The sequence below is a fragment of the Haliotis asinina genome, chromosome 9 (assembly GCF_037392515.1).
Source record: "Haliotis asinina isolate JCU_RB_2024 chromosome 9, JCU_Hal_asi_v2, whole genome shotgun sequence".
NCBI classification, from domain to species: Eukaryota; Metazoa; Mollusca; class Gastropoda; order Lepetellida; family Haliotidae; genus Haliotis; species Haliotis asinina.
In genome coordinates, this window is record NC_090288.1 from 64,315,075 (window position 1) to 64,342,518 (window position 27,444).

General features: G+C 42.0%; 2 protein-coding genes across 3 annotated transcripts in view; one reads left to right on the forward strand and one right to left on the reverse strand.

The window, feature by feature from the left end:
- LOC137297070 (uncharacterized) overlaps window positions 1–25,770 on the forward strand; it is a 55,882-nt gene extending 30,112 nt beyond the window's left edge. The window contains exons 1-4 of one of the 2 annotated variants that reach the window (XM_067829040.1): window positions 16,823–16,952; window positions 22,019–22,151; window positions 23,152–23,914; window positions 25,592–25,770. In XM_067829040.1, coding sequence (XP_067685141.1) covers window positions 16,887–16,952; window positions 22,019–22,151; window positions 23,152–23,914; window positions 25,592–25,718 — 1,089 coding nt within the window. In that variant the 5' untranslated portion in view covers window positions 16,823–16,886 and the 3' untranslated portion in view covers window positions 25,719–25,770. Of the gene's footprint in view, window positions 1–16,822; window positions 16,953–22,018; window positions 22,152–23,151; window positions 23,915–25,591 lie in introns of those variants that run through there. The other variant, XM_067829041.1, reaches the window with a different exon arrangement.
- On the reverse strand, window positions 541–2,450 carry LOC137297391 (uncharacterized). Its single transcript, XM_067829394.1, has 3 exons — window positions 2,120–2,450; window positions 1,533–1,664; window positions 541–1,048 (listed from the first exon to the last, which is right to left on the reverse strand). The coding sequence occupies exons 1-3, from the start codon at window positions 2,448–2,450 to the stop codon at window positions 903–905; spliced, it is 609 nt and encodes a 202-aa protein (XP_067685495.1). The 3' UTR covers window positions 541–902.
- Window positions 25,771–27,444: the final 1,674 nt, after the last annotated feature.

Consider the following 27,444-nt stretch of genomic DNA (forward strand, 5'->3'; position numbering starts at 1 on the left):
AGTGGAGGATTGCACTGATTGGTGCTAGTGAAGACATAATTTATCGCACAATGTTTAAAGTGGAGGATTACACTGACTGGTGCTAGTGAAGACATAATTTATCGCACAATGTTTAAAGTGGAGGATTACACTGATTGGTGCTAGTGAAGACATACTATATCGCACAATGTTTAAAGTGGAGGATTACACTGATTGGTGCTAGTGAAAACATGGAAGCTGACATAGTGCGGTGTGAAGGTTTGATTTAATATAGGATTTCAGTCTTTAATACAACGTACGTTAATAGCAGCGAAAGAATTATAACATGAAATTTATCACAACTAATCAAAGTAAATCAGGACGTGACATATTTGGATTACACATCCATGATTACAAAATCATATTGAAGTTATCAGCCGAGAAATAAGATGGACATTTTGGTGACACCATGTATGTGGCTTCTCACTTAAGGTTATGGATTATAGGATACACTTGTACAGATCTGAATTTGTTTCCAGTTATTAATAATAGAATAATTATTGATTTACATAGCGCCTAGGTTCCATCACGGTGGCTCAATGGCGTTGCAGTCATCGTTAAAACACAATAACTGAGTCTAGCGTGCTATTCAAAAGCCAGCTTGAAGAAGTAGGTTTTTAGCAAGTTCATCAATCCATAGATAATTGGTCAAATATTCACCCTGAAATAATACTGTCGTGTTATTTTCAAACGAGGAGCACTATGCGCATGAACAAAAGTTTCAGTTCGCACTGAAACGACCATGGTATTACCGGGTTGTCAATTTGATTTGAAAGTGATTCGTCACAAAATTCTATTGGTTTGGTGATATTAGAGGAAAGTAGCCATTAACAGAATAGACTTAAATGGTCTAAATATGTTTCGATTTTTAGTGTCTGTCGTCCTTATTGACAGAGATAATCTGATCGTATGACAGCGGAGGTACATTCTTTGGTGGAGCCGAGTAGGCAGTTTCTGATGCAGAAGTAGGACACTTTCGACCCACTGTTCCCGTTCCATTTGTCCTCCATGCAGTGCCCGTCAATAATCACTGCAAGTGGAGAAACACTGACTGACATAACAGTTACATTAGCTAGCATACAAACAACAAAATCAAACCAAAAGTGTGTGAAGTTGACGTTAATCCATTATTGAATCGGATCAGCTAAAGTATAAGAGGCGATATTGGTCCCTTATGGGACTTGTGGTAATATGGTGCAAACAAACCAAGGGTCATAAGCAGTGTGTGAATACTGGATTCGAACAGAGCATGCTTTTAGCTTGGAAAATGAATAAAGACTATTTCACTCGTCCATACTTTCTGAAAGTTGTCACGAATGGTTGCACTTTGTCAAGAATGGTCGAACGTTGCAGCATATAAATAAATAAGAGGTTACCGACAGTCGCCAGTTATGGCTGTACGGGTAATTTATTTCAAGTCCTTCATGAGTTCGCACTGGAGGCGTTTCCTTAAAACGAAACACACAAAGTGGTAACCTGACAACATATGATAACCCGCTCCACAGTACACTTACTCTCTCGAGTGACCAGTGGTTGTGCGTGGGGGCCTGGGGAGGCGAGCTGTATGTTTTTTCCAGACCCGCATACGGCTTCGGCAGCACTGCTAATGGCAGTCGCAGTTACATTGTCGAAGCAGCTGCCAGCGACTGGGGAAGAGATTGCGTAACATAAGTGTACAATTTAAGTAACATATGAATATGGATATTTATGAATATTAATTTAACTAATAATTGCCACACGAACCATTGAGGGAATATCATAAATCTGAACTCTCTCTCTTTCTTTCTCTCTCTCTCTCTCTCTCTACACACACACACACACACACACACACACACACACACATAATATATATATATATATATATATATATATATATATATATATATATATATATATGTAAAGTATTTATATTGCCTTAATAATACTGATGTACATCTGTTTAGTTGGAACCTGTCAGTCTAAAGCAAGATGGAATCCCTACTTGTTCAGTTGATGATGTCCAGTATGGTTAGACTATATCAGAGTACTGAAGCTTAACATTGTTTAGACTGAATACAGTTGTAAGATATGGTACAAGTTCAGTAAGACATGAATCACTTACCCCTTTCGGGAGCTACTGGTTTGAAATACGTGGATCCTGGTTCATTGAAGCCGGTAGTAGTCGTGTCCAGAGAAGAAGGCTGACCACTGCAGGCTTGAAGATATTTGTTGTAAAAGAACGATTCACATCCCGAGTGGTCAATGCATAATATGGCACAGGAGGAGACTGTCTCAATGTCAGATTCTCCAAAAACAGCATTTTCTGCAACAGTTATATCGTCAAACTTCGTGTCTTTCCGAAACACTGTTTGGCGGACGTTTTCCCCAGGTATCCTGTCAGGAAACGTCATGAAGAAGACGAGGCACATACTAGTACCTAGCAGAGCTGGCATCATGGCGGTCAGGAGGGGAATGGCGAACCGACAGGATACCGACGTTACAGTGCCGTTCTACTACTAGTACCCCGCTTCTTCACACAGCCAAGTCAAGTCGAACCTGTTACCCTGTGCTGACAGGTCTGTGAATAGACGAGTATAAAGTGTTTCAAAGAATATTTGAAAAAATAATGACCTCCACAATTTAGAAGTGCGGCATGTACATAGCACTTGAAAGAAACAAACTCATCATCATTCATCCATAATTCGTAGGGGAACATAGCACTACATTTCACGGTACCTGAATCGCATGTATAACCCATGCAGTGTTTGCGACAGATAGTCCAACGAAATCAAATCATAGCCGGTGTCGAGGGCTACCATGTGTCTTTCACTAGCGGTTATTTCATACATGTGCCTGGGAAGAATACGACTGTCGGTTTCTACTATCAACAAAACAGATGAAATTGTTTTATCAACAAGGAATGCTGTAACACTCTAATGACAATTGAAAAATCGAACCATTTGAATTATTCTTGGTACAATCATTGGCGGGGAAAAGCAGTCACCTGTCTGCTTAAGAGAAGTAGGTTTAACGTAAGCTGACGTAGAGAAGAAGGTTTAACGTAAGCTGACGTAGAGAAGAAGGTTTAACGTAAGCTGACGTGGAGAAGAAGGTTTAATGTAAGCTGACGTAGAGAAGTAGGTTTAACGTAAGCTGAAGTAGAGAAGAAGGTTTAACGTAAGCTGACGTAGAGAAGAAAGTTTAACGTAAGCATGTAGGAAATGCACGAACATAGCAAGATGAATGATGACATTACGACAAATGGTTAACTACGCCTAAGACTGGTATGACCAATGACTTTTTGCTACTCCTAGGTGGCATTTAGAAGTTGTTGTGATGAACAAATGGGAAAATCTAAAAGAGTCAGTGTAATGTCCAAAAGATAGAGGCTCCATGTAATGTCACATAGTAAGAGGCTCGGTATATCATTCTGCAGTAAGAGGCTCAGCATAACGTCCTGGAGTAGAATCTCGTTATACCGTCCAACAGTAAGAGGCTCAGTATAACGTCCTGGAGTAGAATCTCGTTATACCGTCCGACAGTAAGAGGCTCAGTATAACGTACTGGAGTAGAATCTTGTTATAACGTCCGACAGTAAGAGGCTCAGTATAACGTCCTGGAGTAGAATCTCGTTATAACGTATGACAGTAAGAGGCTCAGTATAACGTCCTGGAGTAGAATCTCGTTATAACGTCCGACAGTAAAAGGCTCAGTATAACGTCCTGGAGTAGAATCTCGTTATAACGTCCGACAGTAAGAGGCTCAGTATAACGTCCTGGAGTAGAATCTCGTTATACCGTCCGACAGTAAGAGGCTCAGTATAACGTCCTGGAGTAGAATCTCGTTATAACGTATGACAGTAAAAGGCTCAGTATAACGTCCTGGAGTAGAATCTCGTTATAACGTCCGACAGTAAGAGGCTCAGTATAACGTCCTGGAGTAGAATCTCGTTATAACTTATGACAGTAAGAGGCTCAGTATAACGTCCTGGAGTAGAATCTCGTTATACCGTCCGACAGTAAGAGGCTCAGTATAACGTCCTGGAGTAGAATCTCGTTATACCGTCCAACAGTAAGAGGCTCAGTATAACGTCCTGGAGTAGAATCTCGTTATACCGTCCAACAGTAAGAGGCTCAGTATAACGTCCTGGTGTAGAATCTCGTTATAACGTATGACAGGAAGAGGCTCAGTATAACGTCCTGGAGTAGAATCTCGTTATACCGTCCGACAGTAAGAGGCTCAGTATAACGTCCTGGAGTAGAATCTCGTTATACCGTCCAACAGTAAGAGGCTCAGTATAACGTCCTGGTGTAGAATCTCGTTATAACGTATGACAGTAAGAGGCTCAGTATAACGTCCTGGAGTAGAATCTCGTTATACCGTCCGACAGTAAGAGGCTCAGTATAACGTCCTGGAGTAGAATCTCGTTATACCGTCCAACAGTAAGAGGCTCAGTATAACGTCCTGGTGTAGAATCTCGTTATAACGTATGACAGTAAGAGGCTCAGTATAACGTCCTGGAGTAGAATCTCGTTATACCGTCCAACAGTAAGAGGCTCAGTATAACGTCCTGGAGTAGAATCTCGTTATACCGTCCAACAGTAAGAGGCTCAGTATAACGTCCTGGAGTAGAATCTCGTTATAACGTATGACAGTAAGAGGCTCAGTATAACGTCCTGGAGTAGAATCTCGTTATACCGTCCGACAGTAAGAGGCTCAGTATAACGTCCTGGAGTAGAATCTCGTTATACCGTCCGACAGTAAGAGGCTCAGTATAACGTCCTGGTGTAGAATCTCGTTATACCGTCCGACAGAAAGAGGCTCAGTATAACATCCTGGAGTAGAATCTTGTTATAACGTCCGACAGTAAGAGGCTCAGTATAACGTCCTGGTGTAGAATCTCGTTATACCGTATGACAGTAAGAGGCTCAGTATAACGTCCTGGTGTAGAATCTCGTTATACCGTCCGACAGGAAGAGGCTCAGTATAACGTCCTGGAGTAGAATCTTGTTATAACGTCCGACAGTAAGAGGCTCAGTATAACGTCCTGGTGTAGAATCTCGTTATACCGTATGACAGTAAGAGGCTCAGTATAACGTCCTGGTGTAGAATCTCGTTATACCGTCCGACAGTAAGAGGCTCAGTATAACGTCCTGGAGTAGAATCTCGTTATACCGTCCGACAGTAAGAGGCTCAGTATAACGTCCTGGAGTAGAATCTCGTTATACCGTCCGACAGTAAGAGGCTCAGTATAACGTCCTGGTGTAGAATCTCGTTATACCGTCCGACAGTAAGAGGCTCAGTATAACGTCCTGGAGTAGAATCTCGTTATAACGTCCGACAGTAAGAGGCTCAGTATAACGTCCTGGAGTAGAATCTCGTTATAACGTCCGACAGTGAGAGGCTCAGTATAACGTCCTGGAGTAGAATCTCGTTATACCGTCCGACAGTAAGAGGCTCAGTATAACGTCCTGGAGTAGAATCTCGTTATAACGTCCGACAGTAAGAGGCTCAGTATAACGTCCTGGTGTAGAATCTCGTTATACCGTCCGACAGTAAGAGGCTCAGTATAACGTCCTGGAGTAGAATCTCGTTATACCGTCCGACAGTAAGAGGCTCAGTATAACGTCCTGGTGTAGAATCTCGTTATACCGTCCGACAGTAAGAGGCTCAGTATAACGTCCTGGAGTAGAATCTCGTTATAACGTATGACAGTAAGAGGCTCAGTATAACGTCCTGGTGTAGAATCTCGTTATAACGTCCGACAGTAAGAGGCTCAGTATAACGTCCTGGTGTAGAATCTCGTTATAACGTATGACAGTAAGAGGCTCAGTATAACGTCCTGGTGTAGAATCTCTTTATAACGTATGACAGAAAGAGGCTCAGTATAACGTCCTGGTGTAGAATCTCGTTATAACGTCCGACAGTAAGAGGCTCAGTATAACGTCCTGGTGTAGAATCTCGTTATAACGTATGACAGTAAGAGGCTCAGTATAACGTCCTGGTGTAGAATCTCGTTATAACGTCCGACAGTAAGAGGCTCAGTATAACGTCCTGGAGTAGAATCTCGTTATACCGTCCAACAGTAAGAGGCTCAGTATAACGTCCTGGAGTAGAATCTCGTTATAACGTATGACAGTAAGAGGCTCAGTATAACGTCCTGGAGTAGAATCTCGTTATACCGTCCGACAGTAAGAGGCTCAGTATAACGTCCTGGTGTAGAATCTCGTTATAACGTATGACAGTAAGAGGCTCAGTATAACGTCCTGGTGTAGAATCTCGTTATAACGTCCGACAGTAAAAGGCTCAGTATAACGTCCTGGTGTAGAATCTCGTTATAACGTCCGACAGTAAGAGGCTCAGTATAACGTCCTGGTGTAGAATCTCGTTATAACGTATGACAGTAAGAGGCTCAGTGTAACGTCCTGGTGTAGAATCTCGTTATAACGTCCGACAGTAAGAGGCTCAGTATAACGTCCTGGAGTAGAATCTCGTTATACCGTCCGACAGTAAGAGGCTCAGTATAACGTCCTGGAGTAGAATCTCGTTATAACGTATGACAGTAAGAGGCTCAGTATAACGTCCTGGTGTAGAATCTCGTTATACCGTCCGACAGTAAGAGGCTCAGTATAACGTCCTGGAGTAGAATCTCGTTATAACGTCCGACAGTAAGAGGCTCAGTATAACGTACTGGAGTAGAATCTTGTTATAACGTCCGACAGTAAGAGGCTCAGTATAACGTACTGGAGTAGAATCTCGTTATACCGTCCGACAGTAAGAGGCTCAGTATAACGTACTGGAGTAGAATCTTTTTATAACGTCCGACAGTAAGAGGCTCAGTATAAAGTCCTGGTGTAGAATCTCGTTATAACGTATGACAGTAAGAGGCTCAGTATAACGTCCTGGTGTAGAATCTCTTTATAACGTATGACAGAAAGAGGCTCAGTATAACGTCCTGGTGTAGAATCTCGTTATAACGTCCGACAGTAAGAGGCTCAGTATAACGTCCTGGTGTAGAATCTCGTTATAACGTATGACAGTAAGAGGCTCAGTATAACGTCCTGGTGTAGAATCTCGTTGTAACGTATGACAGTAAGAGGCTCAGTATAACGTCCTGGTGTAGAATCTCGTTATAACGTCCGACAGTAAAAGGCTCAGTATAACGTCCTGGAGTAGAATCTCGTTATAACGTCCGACAGTAAGAGGCTCAGTATAACGTCCTGGTGTAGAATCTCGTTATACCGTATGACAGTAAGAGGCTCAGTATAACGTCCTGGTGTAGAATCTCGTTATAACGTCCGACAGTAAAAGGCTCAGTATAACGTCCTGGAGTAGAATCTCGTTATACCGTCCGACAGTAAGAGGCTCAGTATAACGTCCTGGAGTAGAATCTCGTTATAACGTCCGACAGTAAGAGGCTCAGTATAACGTCCTGGTGTAGAATCTCGTTATACCGTCCGACAGTAAGAGGCTCAGTATAACGTACTGGAGTAGAATCTCGTTATAACGTCCGACAGTAAGAGGCTCAGTATAACGTACTGGAGTAGAATCTTGTTATAACGTCCGACAGTAAGAGGCTCAGTATAACGTACTGGAGTAGAATCTTGTTATACCGTCCGACAGTAAGAGGCTCAGTATAACGTACTGGAGTAGAATCTTGTTATAACGTCCGACAGTAAGAGGCTCAGTATAACGTACTGGAGTAGAATCTCGTTATAACGTCCGACAGTAAAAGGCTCAGTATAACGTCCTGGAGTAGAATCTCTTTATACCGTCCGACAGTAAGAGGCTCAGTATAACGTCCTGGTGTAGAATCTCGTTATAACGTCCGACAGTAAAAGGCTCAGTATAACGTCCTGGTGTAGAATCTCGTTATAACGTCCGACAGTAAGAGGCTCAGTATAACGTCCTGAAGTAGAATCTCGTTATACCGTCCGACAGTAAGAGGCTCAGTATAACGTCCTGGTGTAGAATCTCGTTATAACGTCCGACAGTAAGAGGCTCAGTATAACGTCCTGGAGTAGAATCTCGTTATACCATCCGACAGTAAGAGGCACGATGTAATGTCTCACATTAAGAGACACGGTACTACGTCCCACGGAAGTAAGCTCGGTATCACGTCCTACAGTAAGAGGCTATACATACCGTTCCGCAGGAGGTTGTTCTGTGTAACGTCCTACAATAAGAAGTTCGGTATAACGTCCCATAGTAAGAGGGCCGTTATAACATCCCACAGTGTGAACCTTGGTATAACGTCCTACACTGAAAGGCTCATTATAGCGAGGCCCATTACATTTCACAGTAGAACGCTATGCATAATGACCTACAGTAGGAAGAACGGTGTAACATCCTACAGTGAGAGCCTCGGTGTGACGTCCTACAGTAAGAGGCTCGGTGTGACATTCTACAGTCAGAGGCTCGCAGTAACACCCCACAGTAAGAGTCTACGTAAAACGTAATGCAGTAGGAGGTTCGGTATAACGTCTCACCGTTAGGAGCTAGGTATAACGCCCTACTAGAAGACTTGGTATTACGTCCTTTAGTAGAAGTTCGGTATAACGTCCTACAGTAAGAGGCTGGGTGTAGCGTCCTAGTTTAGGAGACTCGGTACAATGTCCCACAGACAGAGGCTAGTTATAACGTCCTGCAGTAGGAGGCTATGGACAACGTTCGGCAGAAGGAGGCTCGGTGTAATGTCCTTCAGTAAGATATAACGTCCTGCAGTGGGAGTCTCGTTGTGTCGTCATGATTCCAAATGACTCATCTTGGATTTTGTAGTATAAAGCCCAACATAAAGGGTTTCAACACCCCATACCATGACACCACATTCCTCAACAGAGAAACTTCTTGAATGCAGTTCCGCGCCAGTCGTTCGTATCTGCGTCGAAAAGCTCAAACTCTGCTATTGTGACATTCCGAACAGCTCTGCAAAATACTATGCCGCTGCTACCGACATATAGTTCGTGCAAACTGAAGTCTGCGTCGACAGTGTAGACAGGTCAAGGCCACTCGTACCTTTCATATGACGTCGTCGAAGGACTGTCCGTCTGCTGGTGGAGTGGTCGTCACGAATGCTGGTTGCTAGTAGCAGTTTATCAGTTTGCTGATCGCGGCCTGGCTGCAGTTGACGGCTCTGGCTAGTTGGCTATGAGGCCCCTATATTGGCCAGACCTATCGCTCTCCGTAAATCCAGTCGTGCTAGGTTTTTGTTTACTACATACATGCTTTGTCCAACACCGGATATGTCACAATCATGCATACGGTTTTGGACCAATGTCCCACTGTCAACTTTTTTCGCGATATGAAAAATGCATGACTTGTACTAAATTTCGGACAGCTGCGAGCCTGTGTTGTTACCGGGGCCATTAGTGTTGCGTTTTCGGGAGTGTTTTGTTATACAGTAACTTTCCTTTGCCCGGTAGTGTATTTGCAACTACCTGTTTCCTTACTGATTTTAAAGGTTCAGTTGTGGTAATGTTTTCCTACCCTGGGTCATGTACGGGCAAATAGATCTGTTTTGGCAAACAATCGAGCCAGATTGCTCTGTGGCTTGGTAAGAAATCATCCATGGGTAATGTTGTAGTATGCTGTTTGATGCTACTGTCAGGCTTCAGTAGACCGGACGACAATTTACACTTCAACATTTTAGCTCATAAAGCTTGTCATTAGAGATAAATATAGGAGGATATAACTTCCACGTCCATAGTTCAACAAAGTACTGATGCTGAAATGAACAAAACTTTCTTTGGTTCGTTTGAGTATTGTGGTTTGAACACGACAGACGGCAACAAATAATATGTCATACAACGCACTTGAGATGGGTGTGCATCTGTATTTATTTACACACCACGTTTATGGGCTAATACTTGCCCCTTCATCAGGTGTACTAGACTGTCAACGGGTTCATATATGGTTGGTGCGTCGACTGGGGATCGGCTTGCGGATAGGATGAAGGAGAATTAGCTCTAGAATTTTGATGAACATTACGTTGACGAAGACAAATGAATACGTTGATGAAGACGAAGGCATAGTTTAGTTCGAACTTCTTTATTTGGTTTCACAAGACATGGCAAACAAGTGTACATGAATGAGGTAAGCGGACTTCCACCTCAACCCCAGGACCCTTCCTGCTCGCGGCCTTCCCTACACAGACATTCGGAATGCCGGACTCCACACTCACATTCACGTACAGTATAGATGTGAGCATACATATATATAGTTTTTAACAAAATAGACAGCAAAGATTCAACAATGGACAGATAGAGAAACTAATAGCACTTCCTTCTACAGTTGATGTGATGACAGACACAGCCAAGGGGGATGACCAACAAAGGCCATAAATGTCATATACATTAATTACTGCAAGTGACAAAGAGGAACAAGGTAGCTGACAAAACAATGTGTGATAATGATAAAGATCAAGATTGCCTGGCTACATAGTTTTAGGTCTGTAGAAATATTTGGACATGGCTGTCCTGAAGTAGACACTATAACAAGACCATGAAGAAACGTCCTTCATAAATAATAGAGATAGATACACATCAATATCAAGTATGTTGTATCACCTTACCAACTTCTAAACTACTAACTTCTCTACCAAATAGCAAACAATATACCGTAAGATACTTGATGTAAACCGTGTCATATTGTAATGTTTTTGTAAATAGGATTTGGCACTTGTGTTGAATTCGTTCCAGGACATTGTGCTAGCTATATAGGGTGTCGTCATTATCAAGGACGGACAACATTTACCAAAGTGAAATATAGCCATTCTGTTTGCAGTCTTTGAAGATTCATACTGCCAATAATAATCAGTTTGACACCTGAAGAAATGTACGTCAGAATTTCATGAGGAACGTGTGGCTTAGAGCTTACACTGACAGCCATAGCAGGAAGCGGAATGTAATTGTTCTTCAAAATAGGAGCTGAGGGAATGTAAGCTAAACATGCTCTGCCCCAACACCTCTTGCTGTGGGGTAACAACATGTTGATGCAAGAAATGCCATCATTAGATGAAATTTTGAATGCGAATTGCCCATTTGATGAAACCGTAAAGCAAGAACTGAACTCATACGTAACCGCTCAGGTAACACATGGAAAAGTATACCTGTACACGACGCACGCACCTATATGCCCACACCGCTCCGACAATCCAGTGCTTTGTAAATAGGAAACCTGCATTGGTAGATGTATGTTATGCATTTGACTATACAGAACAGCGGTGCAGCTTCTGTAGTAAAAGCGTTTTGAACAGCCATTAGTGAACTGACTTTATGTTTTGGGATCCATGGATGTAAAGATATTAAACCGTGTGCATACGGTGTGTAAACATGCAGCGTTTTGTATGTATCTTCAGGAGAACATATTACGAGTAATCATATAATTAACACGCTAACAATGACAAATGTACATAAGTGTTTAGTCATTAACACAAAACACTCTTGACAATCAGTGAAATATACGCCCCGCCCATTCAAATATCAGCGAATCAATATGCGAGGTCGGTTAGCGGGCGTGGTCTCGATGTCTCCGTCTGGCGTAAAAGTACAAATGAATGGCCAGCTAATACGAGAACAAAAGGATCGACTTTAAAGCATTTGATCTCTTCACCACCATGTGTGACAGAGTTTATGGCCTCAACGTCGTGGATGCACTGAACGACATATCCTCATCGACACCATTCCAGAATCGATTTACTCACTAGACTATTTGTATTTGATGTGTTCAGTGTCATTTGATCAACCCTTAAATACATGGCTATCCCACCAGCAAGGATAGTGTTTAATCTGAGGGTTCAAAATCAATTTGAACAACGATTTCAGTTAATTTGGGATGCAGAATTACAGGAAGGACAAACAAAAAGATTGTCCGTATAGAGGTTGAATGGCCTTTGCTTCTTTTGTTTAAAGGTCACATGCAACCAAAAAATCAAACATAATTAAAACACATTTATCACTTATTCATGACACGTAGTATACATTGCTGCTTTTAAAAAACACAAATAAACAAAATTATAAGCGTACAATCGCGATTCAAAAGTGCAATAGTTTGTACTTGGGCTTACTTCCCCCGAAACGAAGCCCTCGGAAGACCGAACCCAGTCATAGCGGGTGGATATGCACTCAAGTTTAACGACGGCTTCCGATTGGCTGTTTCATTTGTTGATATGCTGAGGGTTCATTGTGTGTACAGAAAGATGATCTGTTTGATGGGCATTTTAGAAGTATAGCCAGTCACAAAAAAGTAAGATTCTTTATGGATAACAACTTCTTTTTGTGTACGTGATGCGTCGTTTCAATATGGATTCATATACTGTTGTCAAACACAATCATATACACTAAAAGAAGTCGTTATCCATGAAGAATGTATATAGAGATGTTGGGTTTGGAAAATACATGTTCTCTGAATTTGAGCTCGATCCAATCAAAAATCATGTCAGTAGAGATGGTGAACTCCTGCGTTGGTGGAATCTGTCATTCGTCCAAGTACAAAGCAGGACTTAAAACTGACAGGAGTTTGCACCAGTTTCCGTCAGATCCAGTCATCCGAAAAAAATGAATGTAGTATGTTTGCAACCCACAGACATAAAAACATGTCATGTGTATCACACATTCCTAATTACATAATGTGGCAGACACGGCACTCGGGTGCACGAGTCATAAATCAACTTACTTTCTTTATGTCGTATAGTCTGATAGGTGTTAAGTTCAAATTGCACGTAGTCAATGATTGAAGCTGTGTATTGCATGTTGTCTTTAGCAGATAGGCAGGCAGACATATAGGTGTGAATAAACCAGACACTGAGCTTTCTCTGTGACAGAGACTGCTTACCACAATCAACAAGTTGTTTTACGTAACGAGTAGATTATTTACTTGTTTGTGTACACAACCAAGATTAGACTATTGCTCACGAGCTCAGACGCTGGCATGCATACTGTTTCAAGCTCCGCCAACCTGTTCACTGCGCATGAGTTATGGACGCAGCGCAGCACAGCTTTTGAAACCAGTCCCCACCCCATCACTTGGGTGTTCCGCCGACTCAAGAAGAACAAGGATGACACTTCGTCTTCGAATTCCAAAAACACGTTCAAAGATATTTTTCTTTTCCCAAAACGTGCTGAACCATTGAATATTCAGGTAAAACAAAGCTGTGTTCGACTGAAATCGTATGGTAATCGCCATGTCTCTCGGAACTGTACGTTCAATGTTACTGGAGTGAAGGTCTGTGGAAACTATTGCTATCTACACCCTTAGTTAAAATCTGTCTGGCATCTTCCAACGTCCAATTCAATAGGTAATCAGAAATGTGCATTGATATGTTATGTGAATTAACCACTGTGTGTGTCATGATCAGAATATGTACCGGTGTTAACGTGAGAGCAGGGAAGCAATGGTACATGGCGGAGCAATGTTAACGTTTCATGCTAACGGGCTTGTTCAAATGTCAGGACCTTTATGTTGAACATATGACAGGCATCTGTTTACTCCACGTGCATGCACACAATGAGCATTATGAGGTTCTGTCAATACCTGTTCTGTCATACTACCCTTATTCCGCAGTATGTTGTCCATCTTCCCTCCCCCCAATGTTAATGCTATCCAAGTTATGACTTAATGAGGTTAAGGTTACATCAGTATCTTTGTTCTCAGTGCAAACCGCCTACCAAGGACATAATTATAATAAACTCAAGTTGGTAAGGAATGAATCAATAGTGCGACTGTTGTAAACAGTGTAAACATCATTAACCACAAATGAAATAGTTGGTGGCAGATCTCTCATCGACCAAGGCTGTCGTTGCTAGGATTGAAAAACATGGCTGTATCATCCAGCCCCTGTTGCCACAGAACGTGTCTGGGACTCGGGAAACTGCTGTATCTTCATCTGCCTGAAGCTGGACGCTACCGTCATATGTTTCTTTTGTCATCCCTCTGACTTTATGCACGATCTGGTGCACTGTTGAAACCGTCATCCTTCGCTGGTTTAGCACTTACAATCGGTAGTGGGATACAACAGAAGATAAACAGTATGACGCACATTCTAAGGGAAATGATGTTGATCATAGAGCATTATATATGGTAGGTTATTCACATATGTGGTGCCCAGATATACTTCAACGCAGATGTAACTGTGCCATACAAAAGCATGGAGAATGAGAACAAGGTCAGGAAGGTGGGGAGCTTGTGACCCCATTGGTCGATGCACAGAACATTATAGAATTTCCTTTGATTTTTTTGTGTATAATTCTCAGGGAAACTTTTACTCGTAACTCGTAAAACTGACCGTAACACATATTATCACTTTAGCATTGTTGTTTCTTAAAGAGAAAAGATTTAGTCCTTGCAGACCGGAATCCCGCGTGGCACTCCGAGACCGGAATCTCGCGTGGCTCTCCGAGACCGTGTTAAGGTTGATACGGTAAACTACGCCGTGGAGTCGCACAGAACATATTTCAGAATGATTTACTTTGACTTCAGCGTACTTGGTCAGTCCATGTTCGACCACTGTCGCCACAGCTCTACGTACACAGGCAATAGTTATCGTGAGACGTATACAGTCATATATTGGTGAACATTGTCGCCACAGCTCTACGTACGCAGGCAATAGTTATCCTGAGACGAAAACAGTCATGTATTGGTGAACATTGTCGCCACAGCTCTACGAACGCAGGCAATAGTTATCCTGAGACGTAAACAGTCATATATTGGTGAACATTGTCGCCACAGCTCTACGTACGGAGGCAATAGTTATCCTGAGACGAAAACAGTCATATATTGGTGAACACTGTACGAATGCATGAGTAAATTGATTACACCAAGTGTTCGCGAAAAGGATAATGTGTTTTACTGTCCTGACAGCAGCCTCCATTAACACATATTGTACGAGTCACGTGCAGATCTTATCGTCGTGGTCCTACCAAAATATGTACTCTCCTTTTTCAAGTTTCAGTGGGTGTAATTAAGTCCGGAGTAAAATATATTTTACAGATCAGGCTTGGAAAGATTTTTTTATTGTTTTGGAAAGGGCTTGTCACTGTCACTTAGTCCTGCCAGAAGAAAACGCATGAATTACAAGATGACTGTATGTCGTTTCATGTAGGTAATTAAGCATGAAGGGACACTTTAGTTCACCAGGTCACTGTGGAAATTAGAGTGATTTCATTGTTGTTAAGAGAATAATTGCAACGTCAGGCTTTAATTTGACTTGGCTTTTAATCAGACTGTCACAGATGTCGGTAATGCTCACCAATGAGAGGTGATTATGTTAACAAGAGAAACATAATAAAGCGATTATTGCATCAAGTCACATCATTAGGAAGGGTGCCATTTAAAGTTAAAAAACTATGTATTTTTGTCAAGAGAGGGATTCCTTTTATGGAACAACTGAATCGGTTATCCATACAACATTAAGAACTACTTCTAACAAACTGTACAATGTTGAACGGTACAGTATCTGGTGTTGTTATATTACCTTCAGGGATATTTTGAAACAACAACATTCACAACAACTTTACATGGCACCTGTCACAAATGTAAAATCTAGTCAATTTTCCATCGGAAGAATTTCAGGAACATATGAAACAAAAAGTCAAAATAGGGGATTGCATTAGCCATCATCATTTTGATCAGTGATGGATCAAATCTGGAAATGCCCTCCACATGTCCACATGAAACAGTTTGAAAGTTTCACTGCCATCTTGATAACTACTGATGAAGCGCGGTATTTTAAGACGCTCTTTGATATCTTGGTTAAAAACATGTTCGGTGGCATCTCAAACGTTATGAAATGTAAACAAAGAAGGCTGCGGCGGTTGGATATTATTGGATAAAATACTCGACATGAAAGGAAAGTTGACTTCTGGAAATGTGAAATCATCCGGCATAGCCTTCTCTGTTTATGCATGTGAATGAGATTGTCTGTAGCTGGCACAGTTAAAACAAACAAGATTTTGAGCGGAGGTTTCAGTGCCTCTCATATAGACAAGCAAGCTATAAGTGTCTCCCGTACAGACAAGCAGGCTGTAAGTGTCTCTCATATAGACAAGCAAGCTATAAGTGTCTCCCGTACAGACAAGCAAGCTATAGGTGTCTCCTGTATAGACAAGCAAGCTATAAGTGTCTCCCGCATTTTGAATTAGATTACTCCATAACGATTCAGACTGACCACCACAAGATTGTCCCACAAAAGGTTAAATATGAATGCCAGCTTTTATCTCTCCACCTTTTCAAAGCAACTCCGGCATATGTGTTCTGTGTTTCACACGCTGTAACGTTCACGATCAAGTATACCCTCTTACTCTTACTACCAAAAGGTCAAATAACGTCATACAAATTTTGACAAACATGCTGCAACATTTAATGCCTCAAAAGAGCCTTCAAAAAGGCTCAGGGTTGGCATTACCAAATGATACACGAGTCCTAAAGATGGTATCCTCTGTAATGATCCATTTCGGCTTGTAGCACATGATCCTGTATTTTCTCGGATAAATAACTGTCTTGCTTTGGATATGTTTGTGCCAAATGCTATGGTGGATACCATCAACGCTTTGCCAACTCTTGTTATCAACACAATTTCAAAATTATAAATAAATCCACGCAAATGATATATATATAATGAACAGAATTTAAACAGATATTCACACGAATATAACATGTCATTAGAAGGATACAGTGATGTAGGGGCAACCTCTGTTTTCCCACCATTAATGTTCTGCTGATTATTCAGCAGAGGGTGTGATGTACTAATGAACGTGGTTACATTATGCCTCTTCTGGTAATTATAGCCAATAATGACCAGTATGAGAGAATATTCGCACGTCAACCTGTCATGTACTTGGGAGGTAGGGCGTTATGAAGGTTACAGCACATAGTGAGTGTAGCTGAAGGGGAACATGGCATCCATGAGAGCTGTGGTGCTACTGACGCTTGGAATCCTGCAAGGTTTGGTTTGTGAAGGGGTAAGTCTCTCTTCATTCATACACAGTCAGATCTTTTCATATCTCAGCGTTGGGAACTATGGAATGTAAGTAAATTGTCTAAAACTTGAGATAGTTTCGATACTAAGAGGAAAGTCAAAAGGGATTCTGTCAAGTCACAAGGATTTCACACGAAAATCAGTTGATGGATGACACTGTGCATCAACAAGAATGAAATTATAAGAAGTTTTTACGTCTGTCTAAAGTCCCGTGAGTAGTCGACACACGTGTGTGGAAGATTTAGTGATCGTGTATGTTATACAGAGGATCTGAGCGCCATGAAGGCAAATCCATGCATAAATACTGGCACGACTGTTCTTATTTATGTGCAATAATCAAACACATACTTGATGAGCATTCAGAAGTTGGAAGGTTACATAAACACGAATTCTGTGGATTTACAACTTCTTTAATATTCATATCATGACGTTTCTAGGCTACTTCTTCATAAACTGATGAAGGGCATCTGGATCCACCACGCAAACCCTGAAATTAACAGGGATCAGGGTGTTTTCTTACCGCATGCTTGGTGCGTAGAAAAATCTGCTTCCAGTTCGCTGTATATGTTTCCCATGTTGCTCCTAGCCACTGTACATGCATTGATGTGTGTGTTTCACAGATTTCATAAATGGCCTCCAGTAAATGTATATCCAACCATGTGTATTGTTTTCGTTGCATAAACACTCTGTGATACCAATCTAACTTTTTGTATAAACACTCTGTGATACCAATCTAACCTTTTGTACAAACACTCTGTGATACCAATCTAACCTTTTGTACAAACACTCTGTGATACCAATCTAACCTTTTGTATAAACACTCTGTGATACCATAAACACTCTGTGATACCAATCTAACCTTTTGTATAAACACTCTGTGATACCAATCTAACCTTTTGTATAAACACTCTGTGATACCAATCTAACCTTTTGTATAAACACTCTGTGATACCAATCTAACCTTTTGTATAAACACTCTGTGATACCAATCTAACCTTTTGTACAAACACTCTGTGATACCAATCTAACCTTTTGTACAAACACTCTGTGATACCAATCTAACCTTTTGTATAAACACTCTGTGATACCAATCTAACCTTTTGTACAAACACTCTGTGATACCAATCTAACCTTTTGTACAAACACTCTGTGATACCAATCTAACCTTTTGTATAAACACTCTGTGATACCAATCTAACCTTTTGTACAAACGCTCTGTGATACCAATCTAACCTTTTGTACAAACACTCTGTGATACCAATCTAACCTTTTGTACAAACACTCTGTGATACCAATCTAACCTTTTGTACAAACACTCTGTGATACCAATCTAACCTTTTTGTACAAACTCTCTGTGATACCAATCTAACCTTTTGTACAAACTCTCTGTGATACCAATCTAACCTTTTGTACAAACACTCTGTGATACCAATGTAACCTTTTGTACAAACACTCTGTGATACCAATCTAACCGTTTGTATAAACACTCTGTGATACCAATCTAACCTTTTGTACAAACACTCTGTGATACCAATCTAACCTTTTGTACAAACACTCTGTGATACCAATCTAACCGTTTGTATAAACACTCTGTGATACCAATCTAACCTTTTGTACAAACACTCTGTGATACCAATCTAACCTTTTGTACAAACACTCTGTGGTACCAATCTAACCTTTGTACAAACACTCTGTGATACCAATCTAACCTTTGTACAAACACTCTGTGATACCAATCGATAATTCCATTTCACTGGCCTCAAGCACGCACCACATATTTTGCCGTCATCATATTCTGTCATTTGCCTAATGAATGGGCAAGAAGTTACCGGAAACGTGTGGTTGTAAATAGTAACCACTCTGAATCCACACCACCCATTGTTACGCAAAAATCAAACACTAAGATTCTGCAATACTGAAAAACCAGTGACATGTGGCATTAAGCAAGTGGGTGTACAGAAATATTATTTAATTGTTCTTATGTTTACCTTTAATTAACGTTATTGCATGAACTATAGCAGCTGTTAATTACACTAATACAATAATATTTACAGACCAATCAAATTCTCGAAACGTAAAGTAACGACAGTTGGTACATGCACTGAGCTTGATAACTTGACAGTTATATTAAAGGCATTTAGAAGTTGGTGAGGTAATACAAGACACTATTATGGATGACAACTTCTTTAATTCTTTTAACACGACGTTTCAAGGCTAATTCTTGCCCCTTCGCCAGGCTTTCAGAAACTATTGTCAGTATCCACCTGACGAAGGGGCAAGAATTAGCCTTGAAACGTCGTGTTAAAAGAATTAAAGAAGTTGTCATCCATAATAGTGTCTTGTATTATTATAACTACGTCATACAAAATATCAAAGTTTCTAGAAGTATTTGTTCGATGTTATCTCTGTTATCACTCCGATATCGGCAGCTTTCTAAAACCCAGTATACTAAAGAGCCGACCAGTCTTATGCCCAAATACGGAGCACCAGACATGGTTTTATGAAGACGCATATGTGTGCTTATGGCACCGTCTTTCAGAGCAACACGAGAGGGGCTTGAACTACCACTTTTATTCAGTCCAGGCAGGATTCCCATTCCCGGGTGGTCATTTTGCATACAGATACTGAACATAGGATTGTATGTTGTGTTGTGATGTCATTCTTTCAACAAGAAACACCCAGCATGAATAAAGGTGCTTAGAAATGGGGAAATAAGCTTTCAGAAACTATTATCGGAACATTAACGGTTGTGTCTGTGTTAGTGTGGCCATCACTCAAGGAGCAATGAGTCCAGTGTGGGTATCATTCTAGGATCCAACAGTCTAGTGCAGGAATCAGTCCAGGACGTATCTGTCTAGTGTGGGTATCAGTCCTGGACGTATCAGTCTAATGTCACGACGTATCAGTCTAGAGTGGGTATCAGTCCAGGAGTATCAGTCTAGTGTGGGTATCAGTCCAGGAGTATCAGTCTAGTGTGGGTATCAGTCCAGGAGCATCAGTCTAGTGTGGGTATCAGTCCTGGACGTATCAGTCTAGTGTGGGTATCAGTCCAGAAGTATCAGTCTAGTGTGGGTATCAGTCCAGGAGTATCAGTCTAGTGTGGGTATCAGTCCAGGAGTATCAGTCTAGTGTGGGTATCAGTCCAGAAGTATCAGTCTAGTGTGGGTATCAGTCCTGGACGCATCAGTCTAGTGTGGGTATCAGTCCAGAAGTATCAGTCTAGTGTGGGTATCAGTCCAGGAGTATCAGTCTAGTGTGGGTACCAGTCCTGGACGTATCAGTCTAGTGTGGGTATCAGTCCAGGAGTATCAGTCTAGTGTGGGTATCAGTCCTGGACGTATCAGTCTAGTGTGGGTATCAGTCCAGGAGTATCAGTCTAGTTTGGGTATCAGTCTAGGAGTATCAGTCTAGTTTGGGTATCAGTCCAAAAGTATCAGTCTAGTGTGGGTACCAGTCCTGGACGTATCAGTCTAGTGTGGGTATCAGTCCAGAAGTATGAGTCTAGTGTGGGTATCAGTCCAGGAGTATCAGTCTAGTGTGGGTATCAGTCCAGAAGTATCAGTCTAGTGTGGGTACCAGTCCTGGACGTATCAGTCTAGTGTGGGTATCAGTCCAGGAGTATCAGTCTAGTTTGGGTATCAGTCCAGGAGTATCAGTCTAGTGTGGGTATCAGTCCAAAAGTATCAGTCTAGTGTGGGTACCAGTCCTGGACGTATCAGTCTAGTGTGGGTATCAGTCCAGAAGTATGAGTCTAGTGTGGGTATCAGTCCAGGAGTATCAGTCTAGTGTGGGTATCAGTCCAGAAGTATCAGTCTAATGTCACGACGTATCAGTCTAGAGTGGGTATCAGTCCAGGAGTATCAGTCTAGTGTGGGTATCAGTCCAGGAGTATCAGTCTAGTGTGGGTATCAGTCCAGGAGTATCAGTCTAGTGTGGGTATCAGTCCAGAAGTATCAGTCTAGTGTGGGTATCAGTCCAGAAGTATCAGTCTAGTGTGGGTATCAGTCCTGGACGCATCAGTCTAGTGTGGGTATCAGTCCAGAAGTATCAGTCTAGTGTGGGTACCAGTCCAGAAGTATCAGTCTAGTGTGGGTATCAGTCCAGAAGTATCAGTCTAGTGTGGGTATCAGTCCAGAAGTATCAGTCTAGTGTGGGTATCAGTCCAGAAGTATCAGTCTAGTGTGGGTATCAGTCCTGGACGTATCAGTCTAGTGTGGGTATCAGTCCAGGAGTATCAGTCTAGTTTGGGTATCAGTCTAGGAGTATCAGTCTAGTTTGGGTATCAGTCCAAAAGTATCAGTCTAGTGTGGGTACCAGTCCTGGACGTATCAGTCTAGTGTGGGTATCAGTCCAGAAGTATGAGTCTAGTGTGGGTATCAGTCCAGGAGTATCAGTCTAGTGTGGGTGCCAGTCCAGAAGTATCAGTCTAGTGTGGGTATCAGTCCAGAAGTATCAGTCTAGTGTGGGTATCAGTCCAGAAGTATCAGTCTAGTGTGGGTACCAGTCCAGAAGTATCAGTCTAGTGTGGGTATCAGTCCAGGAGTATCAGTCTAGTGTGGGTATCAGTCCAGGAGTATCAGTCTAGTGTGGGTATCAGTCCAGGAGTATCAGTCTAGTGTGGGTATCAGTCCAGAAGTATCAGTCTAGAGTGGGTATCAGTCCAGGAGTATCAGTCTAGTGTGGGTATCAGTCCAGGAGTATCAGTCTAGTGTGGGTATCAGTCCAGAAGTATCAGTCTAGTGTGGGTATCAGTCCAGGAGTATCAGTCTAGTGTGGGTATCAGTCCAGAAGTATCAGTCTAGTGTGGGTATCAGTCCAGGAGTGTCAGTCTAGTGTGGGTATCAGTCCTGGACGTATCAGTCTAGTGTGGGTATCAGTCCTGGACGTATCAGTCTAGTGTGGGTATCAGTCCAGGAGCTCCTTTCACACCCATTATTTAGCTTTACATTAAAGTTTCTTTAGTGGCTTATGATCATCTTAGTGCCTTGTGAAAGAATACCCAGGTATTATCATGTCTACTTAGAGCACGTAACCTCTTTCCTCTACCAGGACGCTTCTCGTGATCTGCATCTTGTCAGGGCTGAAGTGAAGAAACACGTCGGCGTTACGATATACACCGTGCACTTCAACGCGAACGAACAGCCGACGGTATTCTGGCGGAATGGTCCTAACATTGTTATACGTGAGTACAATTATCTCATAACAGTCACAGACTGTGTTTATATGGTCTGCAGTGGGTGAGTCAATGTTTTACCAACGTGGCTCAATAAGTCGCACTGTTGTTACCATGTTCCTTGTCAGAACAATTCAGTCTCTTGTCAGTTATCACGCCTAATTATGAGAATAGATTTCAATCTACACTTTTGTCATTAAGGTAATGGTGTAACACTAACATCACCAACGAATACATATATGACGATTTGTGTATGTATGAGTGTGTGTTTTCTATCAACTTTTACTTGGGGGAGGGAGGAGTATCGGTAGGAATGAATTACCATTTGTGCTGTGTTGCTTATCGTGTTCCCGTCAGAAGAATATGATATGATATGATATAGGATATTTATATGGCGCACATATATATCCACGCGCTAGTACATGCTCAAGGCAATGGTACTTTTTCCCCCGATCAAGGGATGTTAATCTCAACAGTACATCGTGTTATCAATCTCAACTCCCTGTGAAGTATATAACTCGTGCAGCCACTAGGCGCACAGACCTACTGTGGCTTTCTCATCCTAACTGGGTATCCATTAATAGCTGGGTAGACTGGGACACACAGTCACAGTACTTTGTCCAAGTTTACTGCACGTTGCTGTACCCGCAACTAGGTGTTTGCACGTATTCATGTGGTCACCATCCGGTCACCTACCAACGGATTCGTGGTTTCTTTTAAGTGCACAGGGTTGTGTAATGTACACAACGGGCTGTGACAACACTGAAAGAGTCTGCACACTCGAGTCTGGCGCATTAGCCAGCTCGCCCACCGCATATAACATAGTTCCAAACAAGTCTGGCATTACATCAGGGTTCTCTCCCCTATCAAACAGCCACGTTGTTGTTTACCCAGTTCACTCACCCACTTACCATTTAATAGAGAAAATCCATTAAAATGGACGACACATTTCAGACCTCTACCACTATTAAGATTCGTTGAATTTACTTTTTTTAAAATCATCTTTTAGCTGATGAACAGAACGAGATGAACACTGTGTTTGCTGGAAGAGTCGGTGAGGCGTCCTTCCAAACACAAGGGCAGGATGAGGTCGTGAGCGTGTTCCTAGACGTGGAGTCCATGTATTACGACGTCCACTTCAAACAACAGCCTGGGAGGTCAGCGGCGGTCGAGGTCAACGTGCCAACATCTGGGATCACTTTTTCCCACGCTCCTGACGTCATCTATCAACATGGTGAAGCCGTTAAAGAAACGTTCAACATTCCCAAACAGACAACAAATTACAAGATTAGCAGCCTTCATTGGCAACTGATTGCTGTTGATGATTACGCTAACCCACAAGAGGTGAATGAGTTTTCTGACGTCACTGACGGAGGATCAGCGCACGCACCAATCACAAAGCTGAAACATCTTGAGAATGAGACGTCAGTTGGTGCTCAGATGTATCTTGCTACTGACAAACAAGACTACGAAGGACTTTTGACCGTTTTGGTTACCGTGGAATCTACAGAGGAAGCCTCGCCCCTTTCTGCAGTGGACGAAGGCCACAAGTTCTTCTTAAGGAGGGCTGACCATGCCGAGCCTTTCCCTCCTGGGTTCATCGGCTTTATCAGTAATGGGCTGACGAGGGGTCGCGAGTGCAGTGTGGAAACACCCTGCACCGTCGTCTGTATAGCGGTTGGGGACGGGCTTCGGTCTATGAGGTTGTGGGTGAGAGACAGCAGTGGGGTGGAGACCGAGGTGGACACCACGCCCTACAACGTGAACCTCGGGTAGGTAACATATATATAATTACAAAGTAAGAAGGGGATTGAATGAGTGTTAAGTCACATTCCCTTGAAACCCATTATGAAATGTGAGAATGTAAGTGTGCCATTCATACCGGTTCGATCTAAGTGCTGAAAAGTTAGTGTTGGTAGTCCCAGGTGTACTGTGTAATTGTAGTGGTGGCTGTCAGTGTCCCGTAAGTATCATTCCAGCTAAATATCGACGGCCTGTATGTAACCTGTTGAGGACTTAACCACGAATAGATGTTTGTAATCGTAAAGTGATTAACCTTACTAGTGATGCTTGGCAAGGTGTTCCGGTTATTGGGCTGGAGGTGGTTCATGTTAGTCTCAGGCTTGCTCTCACATAAACAGCTGGAATATTGCAGACTGCCTCACCGGGCAACAACGAGTGGATGAGGTTAGTTTAATCAGAGAGCATATAGAGGGGGAGAAGAAACTCTTCGAAAAGCCGTTGAACGTATGTCTCGGGTCATTACGTAACCCGTGTAGCCAATATGGTGGCAGCGTAGTATTTAAGATTGAGCCCGGTTTATTTTCAACAGCTGATTAAGTTCGCCGAGTGTTGTAACAACTGAAATACAACGTGTAGAAGATAGGTTAACTTGGATAGGATGTAATTGAGGTGTGTGACAAATATGACATTTCGCCATTGAAATGCTATACGCCGTCGTTTGAGTATTCCTAGTTGCTTCCCCAAAAACATCTTTCATATACACCCTTAATTCATATGAGGGGAATATACTATCAGGTGAAATGTGTTTGCAAGTAATAGTGATAGTTTCATAATCTAAAGAAGAATGTTAGGGTGTATTTGAGGTGTGTGAAAAATGTGACATATTGCCGATCTGATCCGTTTCGCCATTGATGCCCGAGGGTTATAGCTCTATAACTTCTTTCTTTCTTGCTAATCTTATTATTTGATAAAACTGGAAAGGTGTTTTAGAACGCTTTGTGAGAGTTTTACACTTTATTTTTGAGGGCAGTGTAACAGTGTCAGTTAACAGTTTCTTAATGTCCATTCCATTCCCTACATGCAATAAGATATATGCATTAATTATTAATGTAAACAAAATTTCTCTAAGTAGATTTGACAGCTGATGTTAACACGTGTTCTCGCGATACTTTTGCGTACTTGAACATGTTTTGAGAGGGAAGGTCAGGTGTATCATTTATTCTTTCATTCATTCACATATGTATTTTTCTTTTATTCTTTTTCTTTATTTCGTTCATTCATTCACATAATTCTTGCTCTTAATTCTTACTATAATCCATTTTCATTGTAAAATTCCGACTGATACAATAAACTGGCTGAAGTTCTGTTAAACCAGGGATAATCTACAAAGTATATACTCTATATAGTCTCCCTGGTTAAACACAACTGAAGTTGCACTGGGAACGAGCCATGTCACTGTGTGCGTTGGAGCATGACGAGGCACACGTTAATTAGTACAAATGGTAAAGAAAGCAAGCGAGTGACCTATCCCTGTTGTAGATTATCCCTGGTTTAATGGCGCTTGCAGCAGTATTCCAGCAATATCATGACGTTGGCGTGACGAGCGAACGCTTTAAACCATAGACTACCCCGCTGTCCACAAAAATACTTCATAGCATGATCTAGTTATCTTTGAGCTATATCTGACATTCCTCTCACACTTACAGATACGTGATGTACTCCGAGTTCTCGGTGCCAAGTCCAAGCTCGTCAGGTGTTACTAACTACGTGTGCCGCGCCACCAGCGGAGACACAAGTGCTGAAACCGTAATCAGCGTTAGGCTTACAGCATAAACGCTGTAGCAGAATTTCAAGAGAATGAAGGAAATAAACTCTCTGAAGACTCTATGACCTACTTTTCCTCTTTCAAACGCTGCACGATGACCATTAATATGTATCGTGTTAACTGGACCTGATACTGCAGTTTCTTTTACAAGCGTTCCGTGTCTCCGAGTGTCTGTGTACACATTAACTCTCACGCTACATAATTCATGGCTCCGGTAGCAATGCTATTTACTTTATTATAATGCTCCAGTCAAAACGGATCTTCTGGCACGTAATGCACCAACAGAACTCATGATACACTTGGTATCCTCCATACACGTTGAACCCAGCAATCTTCGTCTGTCATATTTGAGGGAGTCATCATAAATAGAGCCTTAATGTAATTACAGCCCAACAATCCTGCCGTGGTAGCTGTGTGGTGTAGAGTGTGTGGCCTTTAATATGGTGTCAGATAACAAACAAATACATGTTAAAGAGACGTTATTACAGGGGCATTTGCTGTAAACGTTAGCACTCAGTCTGAAGACCGGCACGATCCTCTTCTGTTCAGACTACAATTGTGCTGTAGTATAAAAAGAAGGGACCTGGTTTTCATGCGCTAATCTCAGTCCGTAAACTAGGGTGATTACAGGATGCCATTTAGAAAGTGGGAGCCGTGCCAATTTACACTCATCAGAGGGGTACACAAAGTACGCAGTCTAGACTACCAGTTGTCCGACTTTCATTTTTGTGGAAGTCGTGGTGGCTGAGCGGGCTAGGCGGCTGACTTTGTGTGCTGGCGATTAGGTGCCTGACTCTGAGGGTGCGGGTTCGAATCCCGGATGGGACTCAACCGAAAAAAGTACTAGAATTTGTACTTTACTAAGAAAGTGAAATCCCAAATATGACATATGTTGCATTTGACCACTTTCTAAATGGCATCGTGTAATCATAGCTTTCGGACGTGGGAGCCGTGCCAATTTACACTCATCAGAGGGGTACACAAAGTACGCAGTCTAGACTACCAGTTGTCCGACTTTCATTTTTGTGGAAGTCGCGGTGGCTGAGCGGGCTAGGCGGCTGACTTGTGTGCTGGCGATTAGGTGCCTGACTCTGAGGGTGCGGGTTCGAATCCCGGATGGGACTCAACCGAAAAAAATACTAGAATTTGTACTTTACTAAGAAAGTGAAATCCCAAATATGACATATGTTGCGTAAACTAGGGGTCACTCATACGTTCTTCGACTCAAGTGATCCCGAAAGACTAAACATGATGACGTTAAAATGATTTTTTTCGGCTGTACCCCTACCAACATTGACTTACTATTGCCAGCGATGTAAAAAACTTTATGCCCGTTTCCTATTTATGTGTATCTATTAAGGGCTGAACTATGCTATCCTGACATAGTTGCAGTCTACCTGGGGCCTAGTATGTCATTTGTTGAAATGGAAGAAACGGTAGAAAAGCAGGGAAGTTCTAAGTATGGAATTCCTTAATTTATATTTACGATGTTTCGTTGTAGATTCTTTATCAGTGTGTGAGCTACACCGGAACGTTTACATTATAAGAAAGAAGTTGCATGTCCACAGATCTTTCTCCCTTGTTCATCGCACCAACTTCCAACTGCCACTCAAAGATAATTGAAGAATTCAATTTCTGAACCTAATGATAGTGAGATGGCAGTAAGCTCCCTCCTTTCGGAAGTGCACACTGTACTGGCAATATAGTGAAGAGCACACTGTCCTGGCAATATAG